The sequence below is a fragment of the Ogataea parapolymorpha genome, chromosome IV (genome assembly GCF_000187245.1).
Source record: "Ogataea parapolymorpha DL-1 chromosome IV, whole genome shotgun sequence".
Classification (NCBI taxonomy): domain Eukaryota; kingdom Fungi; phylum Ascomycota; class Pichiomycetes; order Pichiales; family Pichiaceae; genus Ogataea; species Ogataea parapolymorpha.
The window spans coordinates 873,722-897,455 of NC_027863.1; the positions used below are offsets into that span (position 1 = coordinate 873,722).

Sequence of the window (23,734 nt, forward strand, 5' to 3'; positions counted from 1 at the left end):
TGATGCCTTTGGAGTGATTGACTTATCGCAGCCCTTGGTGCTTGAAAAGCAGCAATACGAACAATACGTGGAGGCAGATTCACAGGCAAAACAAGACCAATTTAACTTGTCCACGTTTATGTGCGAGATATGTCAGACCGACAAGAAGGGTCTTGCGGTACAAAGATTTGAATCGTGTGGCCATATTTATTGCAACGAGTGCTTGAGAGATTATTTTACCTCCAATATACTTCGTGGAGAGCTCGACAATATCCATTGTCCCTCTTTTGATTGCACCAAAGCCTATGTGGAGACCAACGATCGATTGTCTCGAGGCGTAGTGAATCAAGATTTGAAGCAATTCGAAAAAGAATTCTTCCAGGTCCCGCTGACAAAAGACTTTCTCAACAGAGTAGTCGACCCAGAACTGACAGAGAGGTATTGGAAGCTCAACACAACATACAAATTCGAAAAATATAGACGATTGTTCCCTTTCAGAGTAGCACAGTGTCCTCGTAGGCATTGTGCTAAATATTTTCTTCGCAAAGACGAAAACAATTTACTCTCGATCTGTCCCGATTGCAAAATGGCATTTTGCTTTGGGTGTCTGCATTCGTGGCATGGCGATCTCAATAGTTGCAGAAACTATCTTGGCGAAAAGATCCCATTGGAAGATATTCAGCTCTGGCTCGAGCATGAACCAGATTCCCAGGCGCGCAATAATCTGGCTTTCAAGTATGGCAGAAAAGCGATTGTTCTTGCCGTCGAGGAGCATCTTTCGGATATGATGTTTGAAGACCTGATTGAGTCAGGAGAGGCAGGGATTATCCGCTGTCCATCCTGCTCTCTACTTATTCAACGTTCTGATGGTTGCAACAAGATGACATGCTCCCGGTGCCGAACCTACTTCTGCAACTTGTGTGGTGAGACATTATCAAGGACAGATCCTTATTCTCATTACAATAACCCTATGAACGAGTGTTTCAGACGGCTTTTCGACGGACTGGTTCAGGAATCATAGTTGAGCCCCTATCGCTTTTTTGGTGGCCTGCTGTATCTGACAACCTCACGCACAAGACGGCAACGACGATACTCGCCGGACTTGTCATATGCCCACTCTCCGTCAATCTCCATCTCATCCAAGACACCGTTTTCGAGGCACCAGGATCCCGGATCGGCGTCCACTGTCCAATTCTTTTCCGTGAATTTCCAGCTTGAGCTGGGAGCTTGCACCAGTGAGAGATTGGTAGTCCCCTTGGGTCTTTTTTCTGTATTCTAAGGGTATCAGACTCATTGAAAATCGATGATGAATACATGTAAAGTTCGTAGACAGAAGGCTTGATGAGGTCCTGTTTTTCTATCTGGTAAATTTGGATGGTCCTGTACTGAGGAGGATCATCCACTATCAACTCACCTAGCCTAGACGCTCTGCGTTTGACTTCAGTTCTGTGTTTCGGTGGGAGCTTGTGTTTCGTCGCTGGCTTGAGCTGTTTGAGGATATGTTGACGGTTAGGATGTTTCAACAGAATCAGAACCCACACCGTGATAATGAATATTGCTCGCCATGGAATATAGGGCCCAAGAACTATTGTGATGAGAATCAGTGCGATCAGATTGAAGAAATGCTTGGTACTTCGTTTCTCGTCCTTGAAACTGTAATTCTCGTAGATGCTATCTTGCATACGAGTCATCATCTTGATTATATCGGAAGTGAGGTTCTGTAAATCTCTCATGTTGATCAGTAGTTTCACTTTATCCACCACCCCCGTTCGCCCTTTCTCAGTGGTTTCCTCGTCTTCCTCAAGAACAGCCTTGAACACCAAATTGCTTTTAGAATCTGCTGTGAATACCTCGTAAAATAGACTGGAGCTTCCCTCGTCTTCGGAATCTGTTGATGTTCTGGAGCTTATTGTGGACAATTCCAGCTCCTGGCTCAGTATGCGTTCGAGTGTCCTACTTCTCTCGAGCAAAATGCGCTGCCTGTCCAACTCCCAGGCATTTTCCGTTCGCAAAAACCCAAATATTGAGCTATCGCCGCGCGCACGAGTAGGAATGATATCTGGCTTCGCTAAAGGATGCCTATAGAGATAGTTTGGAATGAGAACCCCAGTCAGAACGTAGAAAACTGGATAAACGAGAAACAGGTAGGGCATTAGACATCCCCAGGTATAGAGAATCAGAAATGTCAGTGTCAAAGAGGGCTTATCCCAGGATATGACGTGAATTATAGAGTATTGAAGACTGAACACAAGATCCATTTTCGAGCTCAACGTCTTGAAATTTCTGCTGATCCTCTTTATAGAGAGCCCTGGCTGTTCTACCCTATGCCGGTCCTCCAATCGCTTTCTCAATTCATCCATCGATTCATCGGAACGTCGCGGGATTGCATCTAACAGCTTGTTGGTTAGTTTGTCCATGAAATGCACTTTGTCGTGAGATTCCTGTTCTGATAAATCTCTGAGTTCATCGAAGTCTGCTTTTGTTAACCGATCAGCACCAACTGAGGAAACGGTCGAGATCACAGCTGCCAGAGCTGCTCTTTTGCGCCCTTCTTCAAGGCCCTTTCCACCTCTTTTGCTAAGCAGATAGTCATTGGAACGATTTTGTATCTCATTAATGGCATTGAGAGCTAGCTTCCGTGGAATAGACAGCCCCTTCCCGGAACTTGAGGACGAAGGAGGAGAATTGCTCATCTTGTCTGATAATTTATTTCTACAATCGATTTCTGGGGACTCCTGGTGCATGGAAGTCTATTTATTCTTACTGATAAAAAAATGGCATGGAAAGAAGCTTATCGCAGTCAAGTCTCCGGTGGTGTGACCATGTGAGGCAGCCAGCGAGCATCTCAACAAAGTGCTCAAAACCAGTTCCGGGCTCGGTACGATAGCGAGCAAGATGCCGAGACAGGCTGAAAGAAGATGGCTTAAACTTGCAACCATGTTTCTTCGAATGCAGATATGATGAATTCAATGATCCGTCATCGTTGAACGCTCTCCATAGCAGTGTGCGGAAATTGAGAGAGTTTGAAGACGGTCTGTTTAGGTTGACGATGGGCCCCTCCTTTAGTAATTGTGTACGAAGTTCAAGAATGTAACTCCTAGGAGGGGGACCAAAGTACGAGATAAAGAAGTCGAGAAGCTCGTATTCGTCTTTGGCACAGAATATCGGGGTCCCCGTATAAAGTTCAGCCATGATTGCTCCAAAAGACCATATGTCGATCTTGTGGTTATATCTGGCTCCGATACACACTTCGGGTGCTCTGTAGAATCTCGACTGCAAGTAGGAGAATGTGGGGCGGCCATGCTCGCAAGAAGACCCGAAGTCTATTACTTTGACGTGGAATCCAAATTGATGATTGTAAGCTAGCATCAGGTTCTCTGGCTTCATGTCACAATGAATGAGGTTTTGCCTATGGATGAATCGCAGCCCGTGTAAGGTGTTCCTTCCGAACTTTCTCAACAACTCCATGCCCAAACCTCTGAACCCTGAGATTTCAATGAGCTCATAGAGGTTGATAAGAAGCAGTTCTGTGACAATGCAAATATGCGATCTAAAATGAAAATGCTCAAAATATTGGACTACGTGGGGAGAGCATCCGCTGAGGCTTTTCAAGCACTTGATCTCACTCATAGCCTGTACAGACCAGTCCATTTCATTTTTCACTATCTTGATGGCCACGAGCTGCTGTGTCTTGTGGTCCTTGGCACATATGACAGACCCAAAGGATCCCTTGCCAAGTTTGGCCAAAATTTCGTACCGGTAATTTATATGGTCACCAGCGGCACATCTGTAGTCCTTATTCTTGTCGTCAAAACCAAAATTGCAGCTATAGTTTTGACTGTCAACTCGGGCTTTGACGCTTCTGTCTCCCGTGAAATATATTTCTCTCTTCCTTAGTATTTCACCTCGTTCATACACAGTCAGCTGCTGGTACATGCTAGGATCGGCAGTCGCCAAATTTTGAGGACTATGTGGTGGCCTCTCATGGCGACCTTGGAGGGCATAATGCAAAAATTGGCGGAATTGATTGGCAATTTTTGAGCTGGTCTCCATGAGCTTATACAGCTCCTCTTCCGAGGAGATAGGTTTGCGTCGCAGCCGATTAGAAGGAATGGATGAAATTCGATGGGCAGGAGGAATGCTAGGACGATTTGTCCCTGGCTTTCTATCTGGCTTTCTATCTGGCTTTTTCAGGATTTGGAGATCAGCAACACTTGACGACGACACCATTCCTCGAGCTGGAGGCTGTTTCAGGCTCTGTCTTCTTTGCAGCGGAACGTTCTCCTTTTCGTGTCTCGACCGGTTCAACGAGGACATTGTAGGATTCAGGTAGGATGGAGCAGATGTAGTGTGCAAGCTGAGATGGTGCATAGATTTTGAGGTCGGAAGGGCAGATGGAGGGTTCGCGAATGGTTTTCTATGTGTATGTTTGGAGTCGCTGTAGTACCTTTTGGCGACAGGTAGCCTTGAGTTATCTGCATGCGGAGGATCTAACAGTTTGAGAGACTTTGTTGAGGGCGAGCGCGTGGGGATTTTCGAGCTGAATTGCGGATCTAGAGGCACGTTTAATGATAATCGTTTAGATATGCCAGACAGCTGTGTTTGATCATGCAGGGCACTCCGTTCCGCCTTCGTGCCAGACTTTGATCCAGCATTGTGTATTTGAAATCCGTTTAGATCGTTGGCCAGTGATGTCAATTGCGAATCTCCTCGGAAAGGCATTGAAACGGATCCAAGAATGAGATACTATATTTTTTTTGCCGATCTGTAAATAAACAGATATTGTACATAAAAAATAATTTATTTGGATGGAGCAGATAGATTTGACTATTCCCGAAAACTACACCACACAGACGCTCTTGCTGATATGTCAAACGCTGTTTGATTGTTTGCATTCGTCCTCAGGTAAGAATTTCGACCTGGGCACTATACTACAAAGAACGAAGGAAAATCCGCTAATGAAAGATAGTCCGCACTGGACGCCGTCTGAAAACCAGCTGCTGGCTCTTTACAACAATCTCATGCTGGAAAATGGGCTCATCGACTCTTCGGACAAGGATTTGGAGTTTTACAGAATGAACGAGCCGCTGGTAGTAGAAATCTGCGAACGACTATACAACGCTCGCGTGTCCGAATTGCGAACAGAGATAGAGGAGAATAAAGAGAGGTTTGGCCAACTTCTACAAATTGTGAAAGGAACGAGCTAACGAGCGGCTGATCAACTTGTTCCACAAATCTATGCTACATTTGTACACTAGACATCTCATTCGCTATACCTACACTGAGCATCACATGTCCAAAACGCGCGTACCCCAGCTTCTGTAATCTGAGACTTGTTCCCTAGTCATTTATATACACACAATAATGAGAAACCCTTATTTACACGATCGGAATCATTTTTCTATTTTAGCGTTTGCTTGTTGTTCTGCCGCCTCCCTCAGTATCTTCTCTTTTTTGATATCAAAGGGACGCTTCTCCTTGAAATACTTGACCCACGAGGCCACGCAGTCTTTCTGGAACTGGGCATCCTCTTTAGAGCAGTTTTTGCTGATTTTATCTTGCACATTCTTGTCCAGCGGATTCACAACGTCGATTCTGTCCAAACATTTGAAATAAATGTCCCTGCTTTCCCAGCACTTCTCTCGCTTCGAGCGGTTTGGAGCCTCAGGTGACTTCTCTTTGCTAAACAACCCCATACTGTCTGTAGAAATATAAAAATCGCTAATATACTATCTTCGTTCTTATACACATTTTTGTGCCGCGCACGTAATTAGTCTTTCTTCAGTGTACGCTGCTTTTCAGCGTTCTGAATCACCTTTTCGTCAACAAATAAGCCCTTCTTGCGACGAACCTCATTCATGTACCGTCTTGCAATATTCTCACGCTCCGCATACTCACCGAGCTCCTCCAGTTCTTCCTCCGTAGTCGGTATCCAAAACGGATCCTCGTCGATGATTTGGAAGCCAGTGAAGACCAGTTGCGGAGAGGCTGCTCCAGACGTTTTCTTGCGGATGTCCTCGCTGAATCCAAATGCCTCAATCACCGGAATACGAGCACTCACTGTAAAGAACGGAGTGCCTTCTTTCATTTCCTCACTAATGATAGTTCCGCGACGACGCTGGATCACAGCGTACACCTTACCCAGCACATCTGCAGAAGCCTGGATATCACAGGAGTACATTGCCAGCATCAATCTCGGCGACCAGTCCAAAAAGCCCTTATGCACAGCGTCTTTGGTGGCACCGAGCAAACGGCCAGCCACGTTATTCACAGGAACAGGCTCGTCAAGCTCCTGAATGCTCTTGACAAAAAGAGCAACGCCCTGAGTAGGCTCTGCTGTCAATGGGCCCTCAAAGCATGCAATCTGGAATCCATTCAAGAGACTGTCCTCATACTCGAACTTGTCTGATCTGGAGTCGGTACCAAGCAAACGGCGAAGTCGGTTGTCTGGCGTATCAAACAGGATGTTAGGGCCCACTTGCTTTGGGGCAAACGAAACAACGCGCAGATGGCTATCTGTCCAGTCGATATTGTCTTTCATCTTGGATTTGTTACCGAATTCCAGTGCCTCCTTCAGTCTCTCAGAAAACTCTTTTTTGCTGAGCACGCTACCAACAATGGCCTCTTCTTCATCTTCTCCTCTGATATGCCGACGCACAAGCTTTGCAATGGAAGCCTTATTTTCCAGCAAAAAACTGGTAGCTTTCTCCGGAAGCGGCCTCGTCTCAAGCAGAATACGGTACTTGTCCAACTTGATCTCCACGACACCCCTGCCCAGTTCGCTCTTCGGCGGGTTCATGTCCACATTAGCCAGTATTGTCTCTCTGAACGGAATCACAGGTTTGGAAGACGTAATTTCTATACCAGCAAACCGCTCACGGAGATCCTTTAAACATCTCTCAAGGTGCAACTCACCAGCCGTTGCCAAAATATGCTCCCCAGTGTCCTCCAAATAAGTCTGCACGCAAGGATCGGCCTGGTTCAGAAGCTCCAATCCGCGCGCTAAACGATCCATGTGGATCGGATTGACAGGCTCCACTGCAACCTTAACAATTGGCGGGTTGTTCAGATTGATACCTGCCAGATTCACACCAATCACACCAGGGGAAATGAGAGTGCCGCTTTTGAGCACCTTGCCTTCCAAACCACCAATACCAACGATACTTCCTGCTGGAGCTTCTTCCAACGAGATGAGCTCCCGACCCATCAGCAGGTACAGATGAGTAATGGTCACGTGGCTGGTGTGCTCCTCTGGGTTGAGTGGGTCGAATTTAGGCTCCAACACAGTCAGCTCTTGTCCAACAGAGAGAGTACCGCTGTAAATTCTGGCAAATCCGATAACAACCTCTTTTTTCACCTCCATTTCCTCTTCTCCTTCTTCCTCCTGCTCGAACTCCCATTCCACCTCTCCTGAATCCTTGACCACACCAAAGTCATCATTCTCGGAAGATTTTTCGAGCTTTTTGGCCTCCTCTGCGGCTTTCAGAGCGGCCAGACGGGCTTTGCGGCCGCGCTCGAGCAGCTCTTCTTCACCAATCGCCTGTTTCTGGTTCTGTGGCAGCTCATCTTCGGGAATAGATATCATCTTCGAGACATAGCAGCTGACAAGACCCTTGCTGTTGCATTCAATCATATCTTTTCTCAATCTCGCGTCGATCATGTCCGAGCTAGGAGTAGGGTCAAGAATATGAGGAATCCGCTCTTTCTGCGACTGCAACGGAGATGGCAGCTTGTCCACAACGGTGAGCAGCACGGCGTTCGAAACAGGAAGCCACTGGCTCATAACGGTGTTGATCAGTTGCTTTGTGTCTTTTGATCTAAGGTCTCTTGGAAGCACCTTAATTCCGAGAGATTTCACAATCTTCTCGAGTTTCTCTGTGTCCTTATGCACCAAAATGGTGTCGTAGATGTGCCAAATGCTGTCCAGCACAAAGCTCACGAAAAGCGGCTTTAGAGTTCTACCTTTCAATGCCTTTGCCGGTATCACTTTTTTAGTCTTCGGGTCGAAGTAGAAGTCCCCCCAAAGACATTTCTGGAGCAAGTCTCTTTTGATACCCAACTTCTTTTCGTAAATCACTGCAAACTGAGCAATATTGAAACCCCAGCCGTCGATGGCAGAACCAAAAATAACGTTGTTCTTTTCAGGAGAAAAATAGATGTCCTCATCGTCCTTCTCGACGTATTCCTCCACCTCACCTCTCTCGACCTTTTCTCTCCACAGCATATCATCTTGCATTCTCTCTCCCGCAAAAAATGACCCAATGACCGAATTCACCTGCTCAATTATTTTGGAAAGATGCAAATAGGCCTCTATAGATGTCATTTGCAACTCTGTGATCAGTCTGTCTATTTTGTTCAGAACAAGGATCGGCTTGAGCTTGTCGACCCAGGCCTGACGCAGCACCGTAACCGTCTGCGAGCACACACCTTCCACCACGTCTACTAGAACAACGGCGCCATCACACAGCCTGGAGGCGGTACTGACTTCCGAAGAGAAGTCGATGTGGCCCGGAGAATCGATCAGGTTGATTAGGTACTCATTGACAATGGAAGTTTCCTGGGCCCTCGAAATGGTCTTGAAATACAAAGAAATGGCCGAAGACTCCATCGTGATTCCCCGGAGTTGCTCGTCTGGTCGGGAGTCAAGATACCGCACTTTGCCTGCCATTCTCTGAGAAATAATACCATTGGATGCAAGCAAGGAATCAGACAACGTAGTCTTACCGTGATCAACATGAGCAAGAATACAAATGTTGCGAATGTTGCCCGTTTGGGCCTGCAACCTGGCGATCTCGTCTGGTGTCAAATGCATTAGCAGATAAAATTTTATCGACGCTATTTTTAAATATTCTACACGGGAAAAGCGACGGTCGTCCACAACCGGTATATCTGAACAGCAAAGTATCAAACAGCCAGTTTTTAGGTTCGTCTCTTGCGAGGTGTGGACTCCTCGCTCTCGTCATCATCGTCGTCGTACTGGGCCAGCAACGGGTTCAGGCTCCCTTGCATCTGGCCGCTGTTGATCTTTTTCAGGTGGCGGACGTAGGTAGCAGAACTCAGAGAAAATATACGGTCTTCGTCTGTGAACTGTATCTTCTTCCCTCGCGAGGACGACGTCGATGTGGTGGTTTTCGTGAAGTTCTCGAATCCTTTGATGATATTCCCGTGTTGCGCTCCTTCCGAAAGATATGCGGTCTCTTTGTTGAAGATGTCCTCTTCTAGCTTCGCAACCTCTCGATCAATCTCCTTCTTGCGGTTAAGTGCGTCTTTCAACTTCTTTTTTAGCCGTTCGTAGTCCTGCTGAGACATGGTAAGGCTGGATTAACTCAACTTTATTTTCTCGCGAAATTTTATTTACTTTTTAACAACACTATGGACTTCGACTTTCCCTCCTTAATTGTCGACTCAAACTCGTCGTACACCAAAGCAGGCCTGTCGACTTTCGATATCCCGTCAGTGGTGATGCCCACGGTGTACTCGCGGGAATCTATCGATAAGGGCAACTACGTCTTTGGAGACGACATAGACTTGTATCCGCAAAATAATATTTACACAATGTACAGCGAGGGCATAGTCTACAACTGGGATGCCATGTCGCAACACTGGGCGCAGTTGTACTCCGATCTGAAACTCAAGTCGAACGAAATTCCCCTGGTGGTGACCGAAAACGCTTGGAACACCAAGAAAAATAAAGTTAAGGCATGTCAGGTCGCTTTTGAAGAACTGGAAGTGCCCATTTTCTCCATTCTAAAAAGACAGCTCTGTACCGCATTTGCCGTTTCCAAGCCTTCCTCCTCTATTGTCGTGGACATCGATGACGACATCGTCAGTGTCACTCCCATCAGCAATGGATCTGTGCTCACAAAAGGCATCCAATTCACCAAATTTGGTGGCGATTTCCTAAGCCCATTTGCTTTGGAGTTCATACAGTCCAAATTCCCCAACGAACCAGTCGACTCATTCCTCATTCCCAAACCATTCCACTCGGTCCCAATGAGTGACTCCTTCAAATCATATCAGATATCGACTTCCCTAGCCGAATTTAAAAATGTGCTCCTGCACGCTTCCTTGTACCCCGTGTCGCCTGACCAACAAGATCTCCCTCCACAGACCAATTATCCACAATATGAGTCTCATTCCCAAATTGAATTTAGAAACTACGAGCTCCCAAATAGACGTCTGATCAAAGACATAGGCATTGAACAGTATAAGCTGGCTGAGCCATTGTTCAACCCTGCCGAATACTCGAAGAAACTGCCTCACCTCAAGGTCGCGCAAGATGCAGAAGGCATTTCGAGCTTGATCTTGAAGTCCATGAAAAGCCTAGAAGCTCCAGCTACTCTGTATATGGAGCTCCTGAAAAACATCGTTTTCACCGGCTCGCTTTCTGGAATTCCAAACCTTGAACACAGAATTGCCCAAGACCTGGCTAGACTGATTTCAGACTACACAATCATTACCTACCTTTCTCCTGACACTGTTGAAAGACAGTTCGACTCCTGGGTTGGAGCCAACGTGCTAACGAGCTCGTCCGTGGGTGATTTCGACAACCTGTTCATCAGCAAGGAAGAGTACCAGGAGAACGGAGAGGACTATATAGTAGAGAAATTTAAATAGTGTACAATAATTTGCAATTAACAAAATCAAATATTTAATATACGGGACATCGACTGAGAAAACCTGATTCTCAAAGCAAAAGCTGGCATATCAGTACAGGTCTAATTTTCACCGACACATGGCTGCCATCGACCCTCTACTGTATTCAGCATGAAATTCAGCATACTCCTACAACAAACATTGAGTCATAAAGTGTCGTGCACAACACAAACCAGTGATGAAAAATATTGACCGTAGCTCGTCTCTATGTTCATTTGTTCCTCGATCAAAAGATATAATATATTTTGTCGAGCAATGTCGCAGAGCATTTCCACCAGTGCACCATCGTCTCAAGCAGCAGCTGCTGCTGCTGGAGTGGCTGGCAAAAAAGCCAAAGAGTCTCAGCAGTTCAACTTGAAGACCCCCAAAGGTACTAAAGACTGGGCAGATAAGGATATGATTATCAGAGAAGCCATTTTCAACAAACTCACATCCCTTTTTAAATCCCATGGTGGTGTGACTATTGATACTCCTGTCTTTGAGCTCAGAGAAATTTTGGCTGGTAAGTACGGGGAAGACTCAAAGTTGATTTACAATCTGGAGGACCAAGGAGGTGAACTGACGTCTTTGAGGTACGACTTGACTGTCCCCTTTGCCAGATACGTTGCCATGAATGGAATATCCAATATCAAGAGGTACCACATTGCCAAAGTTTACAGAAGGGACCAGCCGGCTATGACGAAGGGAAGAATGAGAGAGTTCTACCAATGTGACTTCGACATTGCGGGAAGCTACGACTCTATGGTTCCAGATGCAGAAATAATGAATATTCTTGTTTCCGGCCTTACTGGACTCGGCATCAAAGATTTTAAGATCAAACTGAACCACAGAAAGATTTTGGACGGTATTTTCCAGGTCTGTGGAGTCAAAGAAGAAGACGTGCGTAAAGTCTCTTCTGCCGTGGACAAATTGGACAAGTCTCCTTGGGATGCGGTTAAAAAGGAGATGTGTGAAGAAAAGAACCAGCCTGAGGATGTTGCTGACAAAATCGGAGAGTATGTGAAAATCAATGGCACCCTCAGAGACGTTCTGGCCAAATTATCCAGCGATCCAACTTTGATGGCCAACGAGTCCGCAAAACAGGGTATTGACGAGATTACCACCATGGCAGACTATGTTGAAGCGTTTGAGGTTGACCATTACATCTCTTTCGACATGTCTCTGGCCCGCGGTTTGGACTACTACACAGGTGTGATATACGAGGCCGTGACATCTCAGAGTGCGCCTCCTAAGGACGCTGCCGAGAAGAAGGCCCGGGTGAAAAAATCCAAGAAGGATGACGAGGATGCTTCAGAGTATGTTGGCGTCGGGTCTATCGCTGCTGGTGGCCGTTACGACGGTCTGGTTGGAATGTTCCTAGGAACAAACTCCAAGGGAAAAAAAGCTCCATCCATTCCTTGTGTTGGTGTCTCGTTTGGTGTGGAGAGGCTGTTTTCGCTCATCAAGCAGAGGGCAGAACTAGCAGACAAGATTAGAGCATCCTCGACCCAGGTGTATGTGATGGCCTTTGGTGGAGGCGAAGGATGGAACGGATTTTTGAAGGAAAGAATGGCTGTTGCTGCCAAACTCTGGAAGGCAGGAATTGAGTGTGAATACTTGTACAAAGCCAAGGCCAATCCACGTAAGCAGTTCGAGGCTGCTGAGAAGTCGGGATGTCCACTTGCTGTGATCCTGGGGAAAGAAGAGTATCCTCAGGGCCAGGTCAGAGTTAAGGTGCTGGGTACTGGTAACGAGAAAGATGATGGAGAGCTGGTGAGCATCGGCGATCTGGTTGAGGTGGTGAAACAGAGGCTAGAGGACCAGAAACACGACGGCATGGACGACGTGACCCGTCTGTTGGCCGGATTATAGAAGTCGATCGACGCTGCCATAATTAATACATGTGTCAATAGCTAACAAAAAAATCGGAGTGAAAACACACCTTATTGTTTTAGACAAGGCTGTATAAGAATAGAAGTTGGATTGGAAGCGTCCACAATTCCGAGATCCAATCTTTTCCCTGAAACTTGAACTTCTCAGCTTCTCCAGAAAGTCACCATGGCTAGAAAGAGATCTGCTATAGATTTCCAGTTCGGTGAATGTATTGGAGAAGGTTCCTACTCTAAGGTGTATAGGGGTGTTTCTATACACAACCACCGAACCTATGCAATCAAAATCCTTTCGAAGTCGCATATACATAGAGAGAACAAACGCAAGTACGTGAACATAGAGAAGGACACACTCAACATTTTGGGCAAACATCCCGGGATAGTGACCTTATATTATACTTTCCAGGACGAAAAATCGCTTTATTTTGTGATTGACTTTGCCAAAAACGGCGAGCTGCTGTCACTGATTCGCAAAATGGGATCTCTAAGTGAAACCTTGAGCAAATACTATTTTGTGCAATTAATTGATGCTGTTGAGTTCATACATTCAAAGGGAATCATTCATAGAGACCTTAAGCCGGAAAACGTTTTACTTAACCACGAGTGGAAACTGATGATTACGGATTTTGGGGCGGCCAAGATCTTGTCCCAGGAAGAGATGGCCAATGGCCGTTCCATGCAGCCTATAGACGAAGCAGGGCGGGAAATGAGCAACCAAACAAGCAACGGATCGTTTGTAGGAACGGCAGAGTACGTTTCCCCTGAGCTACTAAAGTATAACATTTGCGGGTTCGAATGTGATCTATGGGCCTTGGGCTGCATTCTCTATCAATTCATTGTCGGAAGACCTCCATTCAAGGGTCAAACAGAGTATTTGACGTTCGAGAAAATCATCTCTCTAGACTACAGCTTCCCCAAGAACTACTTTGTTCCACCGCAAGTCGAGCAAGTAATCAGAAGTTTACTGGTAGTTGAGCCAGAAAAGAGGTGCAACATTGAAGATCTCAAAAGGCAGCCCTGGTTGGAAAACATAGATTGGGACAACAAAGATTTCATTTGGAGAACCAAAGTCCCAAAATTGGAAGCTTATAATCCGCGTCTGCATAATTTGCTTCAATCGAGACAGGCATCCCCATCAAACTCTAGTTCGAACTTATATGGTCCTTCTGATGGTAAAATATCCAGCAAAACACCTTCTGTGCCACAAAATGCTCTCAAACGACAGATAATGAACGCACAAAATAATCCGCAGTTGATGAACAAAGTTCTGTCTCACAGACTTGCCGAAAAGGATCAGGATGTCAAAAATAGGGTGCTAGCAAATCAGTTGGCCCCCGTCGCAGCCAACACCACAAGCATCCGAAAGTCACCAATATCCAGTGAGCTTCGAAACAAGAACGACATAGTTGAAAGAAGAAACAGCTTACAATTCGTCAATGGTGATAGTTCTTCAATCACCCCTCCAGCTTCCGAACCTCCCTCGCCATCGGAAACATCCCTTAGAACCACTTTGCGTATGGTCGGTCCTAGACACAGTCAAGCAATGACTTCTTCCATCAAAACACCTCCCCTGTCGACCAACACGGACTCGCGTACTTCAAATTCTCCCTCTTTCCAAACATCTGTCAAGCGCGTTTCTTCGGACTCCCTTTCGAAAAGCTCCTTAAGTTCGGTACTTCCTAAACGAGGCGACCAACCGGAGAGGAAGCCAATTATGCGCGCTCCTTCCATTAACGAGCTTTTAGGGATTCCCCAACCAAGCTCGCAAGCAGTAAGTGCAGCGGGTGCAATAGGAAATATGATGTCACATAAGAGGGCGCTGCAAGCTTCTCAAAACGTCTCGAGTTCTCAATATCAACAACACCAACAACAACAAATGATCAATCCTATTTTACTGGATAAACAGATCCCCAAGAGCATCACGAACAAGCTGATGGCCAATGAATACATCCTCAAGCTTGACAACATTCTCAAATCTGAGCTGACGCATAAGCCGAATCAGTTTGTTCCACAAGGCCATACTTTAGATGACAACATCTTGAACAAGGTTATTACGGAAAATTATCAAAGCTTGAACCGAGACCTCAAAAGTTGCATTCTCATTATCACATCGATGGCCCGGTTACTAATCTATGAAATCAACTCGGACTTCAAACTGCAGAATCCTCAGTCGTCGACACAATTGCAGGCAATGGATTTTTACTCGAAAATAGTTGAGGTAAAGTTGACCAACCGTAACGTGTCGATGTACGACTACGAATTTGACGAAGAATTGAAAGAAGGATACCTGATTTTGGAATTGATGAATATGAACAAGCTAATATTTCTGAGTGCCTATGATTCAAAAACATTGGTAAGAGGGGGAATCAACTCAAATGTAAGAGTGGGCTTCAAAGTGAATGAATCGGTTTCGTGGATTGATTCGCTTTTGAAAGCCCGTGAACTTTTGCGGCAAAGTAAGGAATCGGGCTCTGACACTGCAGCGAAAGTCAGTACAAACACTGTTCCCAAGAGACCAAGCAGGCCAGCGTCCGCATCTAAACCAGTGAGACGAAGCTCCTCGCAAAATGGGACAGTCAGCTCTGTGAGCAGCGGTATCAAACAAATGGACTTATCAGATAAGTCGAGCGCAGCAGCGGCCGCCGCAGTGGCCATCGGCAAAAATGCACATTGAGCATTGATTTTCTTGTATACTATAATGCATTGACGATTCTCAGATGATAGTGTTTATAAATGCTTCAACCAATATGTTGACATCCTTTGAGGCATTGTTGGCACTTTCCAAAACCTCTTCATGACTAGCCATTCCCTCCGTTTGATCTAAAACATCCTCCTTCTTCAATCCATTCTGCAAACATTCCAATGCGTTAATTGGAGGCTCTCCCAAACCTGCGTTTGTGATCAAGCTCAGACCGAAAACCTTGACTCCACAATGTCTTGCAATGATTACCTCTGGAACAGTGCTCATTCCAACCGAGTCGCCGCCCCACTTTCTAATCAGTCTCACCTCAGCCCTAGTTTCGTATGTTGGTCCAGCCACGTAACAGTAGGTACCCTCATGTATGGTTCTTTTGAGTCTGAGAACCTGTTTCGCTATTTTCATAAATTCCAACCTGAGATCAAAATCATAAGCATCAGAGAGGGGCAAGAACCGAGGTCCATACTTGTCTAAATTGGGACCTCTGAGAGGATGGAAGCCAGCCATACCAGGGATATTCAAGTGATCACTGATAACCATCAAATCGCCCGGTTTATAGTTGGGATTAATGCCTCCAGCAGCATTAGTGACAACTAGCGTAGTCACTCCCATGCTTGCTGCCACCCTCACGGGGAACGTTGCCTCTTCAAACGAGTAGCCTTCATAAAAATGCAATCTCCCCACCATACACATCACAGGAACCTTGTTGGTGCCAATTTCGCCAAACAATAGTTTGCCCACATGACCCTCGACGGTGGAAGTCTTGAAGTTTGGAATTGTGTGGAATGGGATGGAGACCGTCTCACCTTTCAAAATCTCCGATATGCCTCCCAAGCCTGATCCACAAATAATCAGCACTTTCGGAGACAAAAGGCTCTTATTGGTAGTTCTGGTGGCCAGGTCAGCCAGAATTGATTCCTTTGCTGACTCTATCTGGTCGTCTATGGTTTCAGATCCAAGGGGTAAAGCGGCCATGGTTGCTTTTAGCAGCTAGAATATAAATAAAATTATTTATTTCCCTTTGAAATTTACCCGTATCTATTACTGGCACCCAACGTCGTGACAGCAAAAAAACAAACGAGAGTTTACTTTTCGTTTAAATTGAGTTTCGCTGTTGGAGATAGTTCTGTCCACCAGCGCCCTCTTTTGACCTGACATACGCCAAGCGACGAGCACTCCACCACCGGACCACTCATCCGTGATGTCTAATATGTCCAACAACTCGAATAACTCGTCGATAAACTCCTCATCTGTTTACGATGAGCTGGCCTCGAATCTCAAAGATGTCTCCATGATCGACCTTCAGAGACAGACGGGATCCACCGAAGAAGGTGGACAGTCGGAGTCAACGACAAATTCTACCGATAGTTCAGTAAATACACCTACAAGACGCAAGTCCACACTCATACTTACGGATGACATGGACTACGACAAACACAAGACAGGAAGCACGACACACAAGGATGATGATATGGTAATTGACAGCGAAAATGACATAGGGCATTCTCCGATCGGCGAGCACCCACAGGGGCCACAATCTCAATCTCAACAACAGGCAGCTCAACCAATATTGGTGCCAACGGTGTTTAAATGGACGGAAGGAGGTTCTAAGGTGTTCGTTATGGGAACGTTCACCGGATGGCGAAAAATGATTGCTTTGAATGGTCCTTCTAAGAAGGATGGTAGTTTCAGTGTACAAATTGCACTGCCTCCGGGAACACACAGATTTAAGTTCGTGGTGGATAACGAAGTGCGATTCTCTAACTTCATCCCTACAGCAACAGATACGTCCGGACATTTTGTTAATTACTTAGAAGTGATTCCGTCAGAGCATGATGACTATACCAGCTTGAATGCCATCACACAAGGAAGCCGGTCAAAATCATACTTGAGGACACTGGATTCAAAGCTGGGACTCACAAGAGATGACGACGACATGGGAGATGGCTATACCAGATACCACGACGACGAAGAGCTTCCTGATAGCGCTCCTGCGGAATACATCGATTCAATTCCTCCAATTTTTACGGACCCGAAGGTGATGGAGGAGTACTACGTTACACTGGATAATAATCAACGACAAGGTAACCAGAGCCAGCAATGGCTTATTCCTCCTCAGCTGCCACCACATCTAGAGAGTGTCATTCTCAACAGCTACAATCACACGGATAAAGACAATACCTCCGGTGCTCTGAGCATTCCAAATCATGTGGTGTTGAATCACCTGGCCACAACGTCCATCAAACACAACACATTAGCAGTGGCAAGTATAGTGAGGTACAAGAGAAAGTATGTCACACAGATTTTATATGCTCCACTTCAATAAAAATTAGTCCTCGCAACGACGCGTCGACTGTATTGTATTTTTTTTGTTTACATAAATATTGGATCAAAAGGGCTTGTTGATAGATAATCTTACCGCGACACCAGCACAAGCGCACCCTTCTTTGGCGCGATCAAGATAGTCTGCACAGCCAATCGACCGTACTGTTTTTTTGTTTATGTCCAGGGAGTCGTCGATCACTGTTGCTGTGAGGATCCGGCCGTTTACCTCTGTGGAATCGTCTAAACTACTAAGATCCGAGCCCGACAACCCTGAAAACACGCTTCATGGGTATGGAGTGCCACAGAATACGAGCAACAGGCTGCTACTACATAATGGAATTCGCAAAATTTTGAACGCTGTGGACGATCGAATGCTAATATTCGACCCAAGTGATACAAATCCTCTGGTCCAAATGGAACAGAACGTGTTCTCGAACACATTCAACAATGGAGATAAGAGGCATACAAGCAGCATTGGCAAGCACAGTTCAAGAATTAGAGAACATCGGTTTGTGTTTGACAAGCTATTTGACGAGGATACAACACAAATGGAAGTGTACGAGTTTTCGACAAAACCTTTGCTTGACTCCGTCCTTGACGGGTTCAATGCCACTATTTTTGCATATGGAGCCACTGGATGTGGTAAAACCTTCACGATATCAGGTACGCCGGAAAACCCAGGTATCATATTTTTAGCCATGCAAGATTTGTTCAACAGAATAAACGAGATGGAAGACACGCAAAGAGCAGAGATAACTCTCAGCTACCTTGAAATTTACAATGAAACAATTAGGGACTTGCTTAATCCCAGCACAGATCCTAGGTCATTGATATTGCGAGAGGACGAAAATAAGCGCATAACGGTAGCTAATTTGTCTACACATACGCCGAACTCTGTGGACGAAGTCATGGATTTAATCATCATAGGGAACAAGAACCGCACAGTGTCCCCAACAGAAGCAAACTCTACTTCTTCGCGATCGCATGCTATACTTCAGATCAATGTGCTACGGAAGCCCCGAACAGCGGATCTCAACGAGGAGCACACCTACGCAACCCTATCATTTATCGACCTGGCAGGAAGTGAGCGCGCATCGGCCACTAGAAATAAAGGGGCAAGGCTTCACGAGGGAGCGAATATCAACAAGTCACTTCTTGCTTTGGGAAACTGTATTAATGCTTTATGCGATCCTCGCAAACACAACCATGTTCCCTACAGAGATTCCAAGTTGACGAGGCTGCTCAAATTTTCTTTGGGCGGGAATTGCAAAACTTTCATGATTGTATGCGTATCTCCATCATCACGTCACTATGACGAAACACTTAACACATTGAAGTACGCCGATCGCGCTAAAGAGATCCGTACGAAGCTCACGCGAAATCAGCATAACCTCAGTCGTCATGTGGGATCCTATCTCAAAATGATCACTGAACAGAAACGTGAAATAGAGGAGCTGCGCAGCAGGGAGGACAAGATGATAAAAATCGGTATTGACAAGTACACCAGAAATAGACAAAGATGTCTGCAAAAATTGCGAGAAGCAATGAGCGAACTTCAACGATCTTTACAACGAAATCAGCAGTCAAGGCTTCAAAAAGCATACATACTTGCAGAGCGCAAGTTTTTACTTCTCCAAAGACACCAGATCCAACGATTACTTGTTTCCTTCGAAAATCGATTCGGACCCAAGGAAGACCTGACTGATATTGACATGTTCGTCCCAGGATTTAGTGAGCTAATGTATCTTTGTGAGGACCTGTCAGAAAGGTTGGAACAGAGAGTAAAGGAGCTGGAGACTCAATATAGCAAGCCGAATGAGCTTGATTTTATCATCAAGGACTCTTCCGCCTCTCTTCTTCGCGCTCTCACAGAACTAGATACATGGTCAGACGAAGACACGAAACTCTATGAAGCACACGTGCTGCATCTCAAAGATTCTGTCGAAAAGGCTATTCTTTTCGACTCTTCGATTGTGTTTGATCGATCCATCAAAAATTTCAACTCTTTCAATTTCGTCTTCGAGACACTGCAGAGAGCAACAGCGATCCTATTGGATATATCATCGGATAATGAAGACGCGTTGGTAAATGTTTCAACTTCGCTGAGGGAAATGGTGATGGAATCCAAAGTAGCTCTTTCCCGTCTTCTAGAAGACGGGGGCTACGTTAACTTAGACACTACAGCAGCCTCTACAATTCTCGAGAAGCAAAGGAAACCGGAGTCTTTGGAACTGGTCACAACCCCTGTGAAGCAAGCAAAACGCTTATCATCTTCACCATTGACCAAAGGCTTTGCAAAACTAAATAGACTCGACATCAACGCAAAGTCCCTACAAAACAGATCGTTCTCTGATACCACGGTCAAACAAGCCAAAAAAGTACGCTGGGAAGTTCCAAATATTGAAGATTCGGATGTGAGCATGAGCGAAGGAACAGCTCCCAGAAAATTTGCGTCGTCTCCTCTCAGGGAATCCCAAAAGCTCAACGAGCCAGCCAATCTTAAGAAACTCCAAGATATACCCTCCACAGATATTAAGTTGACATCCAAACCACTCCTCCCTTCAGATAACCACCGATCAGGGGGTCTTTCGCCAGTGCAGTCCAGTATGGGACCAGGTCTCGGATCTGATGGAAAGTTTCAATTTGGCTTGACAACAATTCCGCTCCTCAACTCTCCTGAATTCAAGAAGATGAGAGAATCATCACCTACGATTGAGCGAGATCTTGATGAAAGCATGATGGCTTTGGATTCTGGGAGCAGTTCAGAAAATGGCGAAAACAGAGGATGAAAAAAAGTTATTTTTTTCAATTATTGTTTTTCCATACGATGCGGAGATGGTTCAGCAGCAGTTTGCTTAGAAGTAACCAAGGAAACCAACCCAACCTCAATCCACACAGCTATTTCTACAAGGTTCTTGCGGTGCCTCTTTTGAAAGTCGGTGTTGTCAGTCTGGGAACATTCTACGGACTCAAGTTTCTTTGGCAATATCTCGAAGATGACGAAACTGACGTGAAATCTGAGAGGTGAGTCACATTTATTAGCAATTCAACTGCTTATAAAAACGTGTGGAGATATACGGAATATTTAAGGAAGCGCTTTCTTGAGTCTCGACTCAACAGCGTCCAAGAAACCAGTGGTGGAAACATAGTCTTTCTTGTTGATCAGCAAAGCCAGGTCCTTAGTCATGATTTGGTCTTGAGAAACGGTGTCGATCACAGCTTTTTCCAAAGTCTCTGCAAAAGTCACGACTTCTGGAGTGCCGTCCAATCTGCCTCTCTGAGCAATACCCCTTGTCCATGCGAAAATGGAAGCAATGGAGTTGGTGGAGGTCTCCTTACCTTGTTGATGCTGTCTGAAGTGTCTAGTAACAGTACCGTGAGCAGCTTCAGACTCGAAAGCCTTTCCGTCCGGAGTCATCAAGACGGATGTCATCAGACCGAGAGAGCCAAATCCTTGAGCGACAATGTCAGATTGAACGTCACCATCATAGTTCTTCAAAGCCAAAACGAATCCGCCCTTCGATTTGATCATCTGGGCAACCATGTCATCGATAAGTCTGTGCTCATACCAAATACCCTTTGATTCAAAGTCTTTTTTATACGTGGTTTCATAAATCTCCTGGAAGATATCTTTGAATCTGCCGTCATATTTCTTCAGAATTGTGTTTTTCGTAGACATGTACAGAGGGAGACCTCTATTCAGTGCCATCTTGAAAGAAGAATGAGCGAATCCTCGGATGCTCTCATCCGTATTGTACATTGCAAGACCAACACCTGAGCTCTTGTAGTCAAACACCTTAAACTTCTGGACCTCTCCACCGTCCTTAGGCGTGTAGACAAGCTCCAAGGAGCCGGCTCCAGGAATAACCAGGTCGGTTGCTTTGTACTGGTCACCGTGAGCATGTCTACCAATAATGATTGGCTGTTGCCAACCAGGCACCAGGCGTGGGATTTCAATGCCTCCATCTTCCCCACCAATCACAATTGGCTCTCTGAAAACAGTTCCTCCCAATATGTTTCTGATGGTTCCGTTTGGCGAGACCCACATCTTCTTCAGTCCGAATTCCTTGACACGAGCCTCGTCAGGAGTGATAGTGGCGCACTTAACACCAACTCCGTACTGCTTGATGGCATTGGCAGCGTCGATAGTAATCTGGTCGTTCGTTTTATCTCTGGACAGAATTCCCAAGTCGTAGTACTTGAGGTCGACATCGAGGTAGGGCAAAATCAGTTTTTTCTTGATGATATCCCAGATGATTCTGGTCATTTCATCACCGTCCAGCTCCACTATTGGAGCCTTGACCTTGATTTTGCCAAGAGCCCTGGACGTTGTTGAGAAACACCGGATCGAGGCGACCGAATGTCTGAAAGACTGCATAATTGACGATATACTGGATGACTACTTTTTTTTTCACCTACGGATTCCGAATTTGTGACCCTGGGGTATTAATTACATAAGCGAATACCTGAGTAATTAGAAGACGTAACCAACTGTGTGATCGTAGAACCAGCTCAGGTCCTTCTTGCCTCCCCTGGCCACCTTGCGTTCTTCCTCGAGTCTCTCGAATTCTTCTGTTTCTAGATCAATGACATCTTTGTATGTGACAAGGTCTGCCTCTTCCGGCTTGACCGTCTTGGTCTTTTTGATGATCTTGTAACCGAAAAGAGCAATCAGGAAAACTGGAATACCAATGTATGAGGTGATGAATGTCTTGTAGTCAAAGCCACCGATGAACACAGTGAACGATTTGGTGATCGAAATCAAGCAGCAGAAGAAAAGAGAGAACCATGTTCCGTATGGTTGCAATGGAGCATAGTAGATGAACTTCTTTCTGTCGTAACCCTGCGCCTTGACAGCTCTGCAGAAGTAGATGTACGTGACCAGGATGGAGATCCAAGTGATCAGACCGAAGATAGACACCACGTTGACGAAGTAGTTGAAGATCTTCGAAGATGATGACGAGCACACCATGAAGGCCAGCAGACAGAACAAACTGGCAAAGATCAAAGCGTAAACAGGGACACCGCGCTTGTTCGTTCTGGAGAAGATCTCTGGGAACATTCCGTTGGCGGAGAGCGCGTAAACGTTTCTGGTTGCAATATAGAGGTCTGAGTTCGTGGCCGAGAAAATGAAAAGAAGAACACAGGCATTGATCAGATGAGGCAATCCGCTAATATCAGCATTTCTGATGGCAACCACGAAAGGCGAAGCACTTGCCGAGGTCGAAGCTTTCTTGGCCGTCATTAGCTGTGGATCGTTGTAGGCGACGCAGCAGCCAAGCAGGAACACAGACAGAACGTAAAAGATGATAATACGGTAGAAGGTGAGTCTGATAGCCTTCTTGATGGTATATCTTGGGTTTCTGGCCTCACCGAATGTGATACCGACCAGCTCGGTACCGAGGTAGGCAAAGACTGCCGTCACCAGAACAGACCAAAAAGCGACGAATTTTGCTGTTCCTTGATCTTCAACACCACTATATGGTGCGAACGAGCCGGGATTGTGCCAGTATCTAAAACCAATTCTGTCGTGAGTTGGCGACCCTCCCAACATGATGCAAAGTAGCAATAAAATGAGACCAAGCACAGTGAGGACTTTGAGCGATGAGAGCCAGAACTCGAACTCACCAAAGAACTTCACGCCGAAGTAGTTGATGGAAATCACCACCACCATTAGAATGGCAACCCAGACACCAGGGTTGACGCGATCGGCAGACACCCAATACTGCATAACCAGCGAGCCTGCCACCATTTGGTTAGGCGAGACGATGAGGTATTTGCACAAGTAAGAGATACCAACAGCAAAGCCAAGGGCCTCGTCACAGTATCTCTTGGCGTAACCAGCAAAACCTTCTGGAAGAGGAATGAAACTTGCCATTTCTCCAAGTGCGCACATGACGAAATAAACAACCAAGCCCACCAATGAGTAAGAGACCAAGACACTACCAGGACCGGCATTCGCCAGAGACGACGAGGTACCAATCAGCAAACCCGTACCCAGGGCACCTCCAATGGCAATCATGGTAATATGACGAGATTTGAGATCTTTCTTCAGTTGATGGCCATCCTCGAGAGCTAACGGTTCTGTGCCGGCGCCGAAAGGCGACTTTTGCATCTCGAGAGCATAGTCCCGGGTGTGGACTGAGATAAGGGACTGTGCTCCAGATCCAGTCGCGTATTCCTTACCCATACTAGAGAGTTACTTGAT

At 45.8% G+C, this 23,734-nt stretch overlaps 14 protein-coding genes across 14 annotated transcripts; 6 read left to right on the plus strand and 8 right to left on the minus strand.

The window, feature by feature from the left end:
- Nucleotides 1–962: 962 nt before the first annotated feature.
- HPODL_03516 (Peroxisomal membrane protein PEX24) lies at nt 963–2,672 on the minus strand (the record flags this gene model as incomplete). The annotated part of the gene is made up of 1 exon (XM_014079835.1): nt 963–2,672. One exon carries the CDS (start codon nt 2,670–2,672, stop codon nt 963–965), a length of 1,710 nt encoding a protein of 569 aa, XP_013935310.1.
- Nucleotides 2,673–2,739: 67 nt separating this feature from the next.
- Nucleotides 2,740–4,296, minus strand: HPODL_05207 (uncharacterized protein; the record flags this gene model as incomplete). The annotated part of the gene is made up of 1 exon (XM_014079836.1): nt 2,740–4,296. The coding sequence occupies one exon, from the start codon at nt 4,294–4,296 to the stop codon at nt 2,740–2,742; it is 1,557 nt and encodes a 518-aa protein (XP_013935311.1).
- A 491-nt stretch (nt 4,297–4,787) lies between these two features.
- HPODL_03517 (uncharacterized protein) lies at nt 4,788–5,186 on the plus strand (the record flags this gene model as incomplete). Its single annotated transcript, XM_014079837.1, has 1 exon — nt 4,788–5,186. The coding sequence occupies one exon, from the start codon at nt 4,788–4,790 to the stop codon at nt 5,184–5,186; it is 399 nt and encodes a 132-aa protein (XP_013935312.1).
- Nucleotides 5,187–5,372: 186 nt separating this feature from the next.
- Nucleotides 5,373–5,675, minus strand: HPODL_03518 (uncharacterized protein; the record flags this gene model as incomplete). Its single annotated transcript, XM_014079838.1, has 1 exon — nt 5,373–5,675. The coding sequence occupies one exon, from the start codon at nt 5,673–5,675 to the stop codon at nt 5,373–5,375; it is 303 nt and encodes a 100-aa protein (XP_013935313.1).
- A 74-nt stretch (nt 5,676–5,749) lies between these two features.
- On the minus strand, nt 5,750–8,791 carry HPODL_03519 (Ribosome assembly protein 1; the record flags this gene model as incomplete). Its single annotated transcript, XM_014079839.1, has 1 exon — nt 5,750–8,791. One exon carries the CDS (start codon nt 8,789–8,791, stop codon nt 5,750–5,752), a length of 3,042 nt encoding a protein of 1,013 aa, XP_013935314.1.
- Nucleotides 8,792–8,898: 107 nt separating this feature from the next.
- HPODL_03520 (Chromatin modification-related protein EAF6) lies at nt 8,899–9,288 on the minus strand (the record flags this gene model as incomplete). The annotated part of the gene is made up of 1 exon (XM_014079840.1): nt 8,899–9,288. The coding sequence occupies one exon, from the start codon at nt 9,286–9,288 to the stop codon at nt 8,899–8,901; it is 390 nt and encodes a 129-aa protein (XP_013935315.1).
- Nucleotides 9,289–9,351: 63 nt separating this feature from the next.
- Nucleotides 9,352–10,596, plus strand: HPODL_03521 (Actin-related protein; the record flags this gene model as incomplete). Its single annotated transcript, XM_014079841.1, has 1 exon — nt 9,352–10,596. The coding sequence occupies one exon, from the start codon at nt 9,352–9,354 to the stop codon at nt 10,594–10,596; it is 1,245 nt and encodes a 414-aa protein (XP_013935316.1).
- Nucleotides 10,597–10,890: 294 nt separating this feature from the next.
- On the plus strand, nt 10,891–12,486 carry HPODL_03522 (Histidine--tRNA ligase, mitochondrial; the record flags this gene model as incomplete). The annotated part of the gene is made up of 1 exon (XM_014079842.1): nt 10,891–12,486. One exon carries the CDS (start codon nt 10,891–10,893, stop codon nt 12,484–12,486), a length of 1,596 nt encoding a protein of 531 aa, XP_013935317.1.
- A 186-nt stretch (nt 12,487–12,672) lies between these two features.
- On the plus strand, nt 12,673–15,177 carry HPODL_03523 (uncharacterized protein; the record flags this gene model as incomplete). The annotated part of the gene is made up of 1 exon (XM_014079843.1): nt 12,673–15,177. One exon carries the CDS (start codon nt 12,673–12,675, stop codon nt 15,175–15,177), a length of 2,505 nt encoding a protein of 834 aa, XP_013935318.1.
- A 39-nt stretch (nt 15,178–15,216) lies between these two features.
- Nucleotides 15,217–16,176, minus strand: HPODL_03524 (putative purine nucleoside phosphorylase; the record flags this gene model as incomplete). Its single annotated transcript, XM_014079844.1, has 1 exon — nt 15,217–16,176. The coding sequence occupies one exon, from the start codon at nt 16,174–16,176 to the stop codon at nt 15,217–15,219; it is 960 nt and encodes a 319-aa protein (XP_013935319.1).
- Nucleotides 16,177–16,411: 235 nt separating this feature from the next.
- HPODL_03525 (One of three possible beta-subunits of the Snf1 kinase complex) lies at nt 16,412–17,527 on the plus strand (the record flags this gene model as incomplete). The annotated part of the gene is made up of 1 exon (XM_014079845.1): nt 16,412–17,527. One exon carries the CDS (start codon nt 16,412–16,414, stop codon nt 17,525–17,527), a length of 1,116 nt encoding a protein of 371 aa, XP_013935320.1.
- Nucleotides 17,528–17,702: 175 nt separating this feature from the next.
- HPODL_03526 (Kinesin-like protein KIP3) lies at nt 17,703–20,315 on the plus strand (the record flags this gene model as incomplete). Its single annotated transcript, XM_014079846.1, has 1 exon — nt 17,703–20,315. The coding sequence occupies one exon, from the start codon at nt 17,703–17,705 to the stop codon at nt 20,313–20,315; it is 2,613 nt and encodes an 870-aa protein (XP_013935321.1).
- A 296-nt stretch (nt 20,316–20,611) lies between these two features.
- HPODL_03527 (Isocitrate dehydrogenase [NADP], mitochondrial) lies at nt 20,612–21,904 on the minus strand (the record flags this gene model as incomplete). The annotated part of the gene is made up of 1 exon (XM_014079847.1): nt 20,612–21,904. The coding sequence occupies one exon, from the start codon at nt 21,902–21,904 to the stop codon at nt 20,612–20,614; it is 1,293 nt and encodes a 430-aa protein (XP_013935322.1).
- A 96-nt stretch (nt 21,905–22,000) lies between these two features.
- On the minus strand, nt 22,001–23,716 carry HPODL_03528 (Dicarboxylic amino acid permease; the record flags this gene model as incomplete). The annotated part of the gene is made up of 1 exon (XM_014079848.1): nt 22,001–23,716. One exon carries the CDS (start codon nt 23,714–23,716, stop codon nt 22,001–22,003), a length of 1,716 nt encoding a protein of 571 aa, XP_013935323.1.
- Between the last annotated feature and the right edge of the window lie 18 nt (nt 23,717–23,734).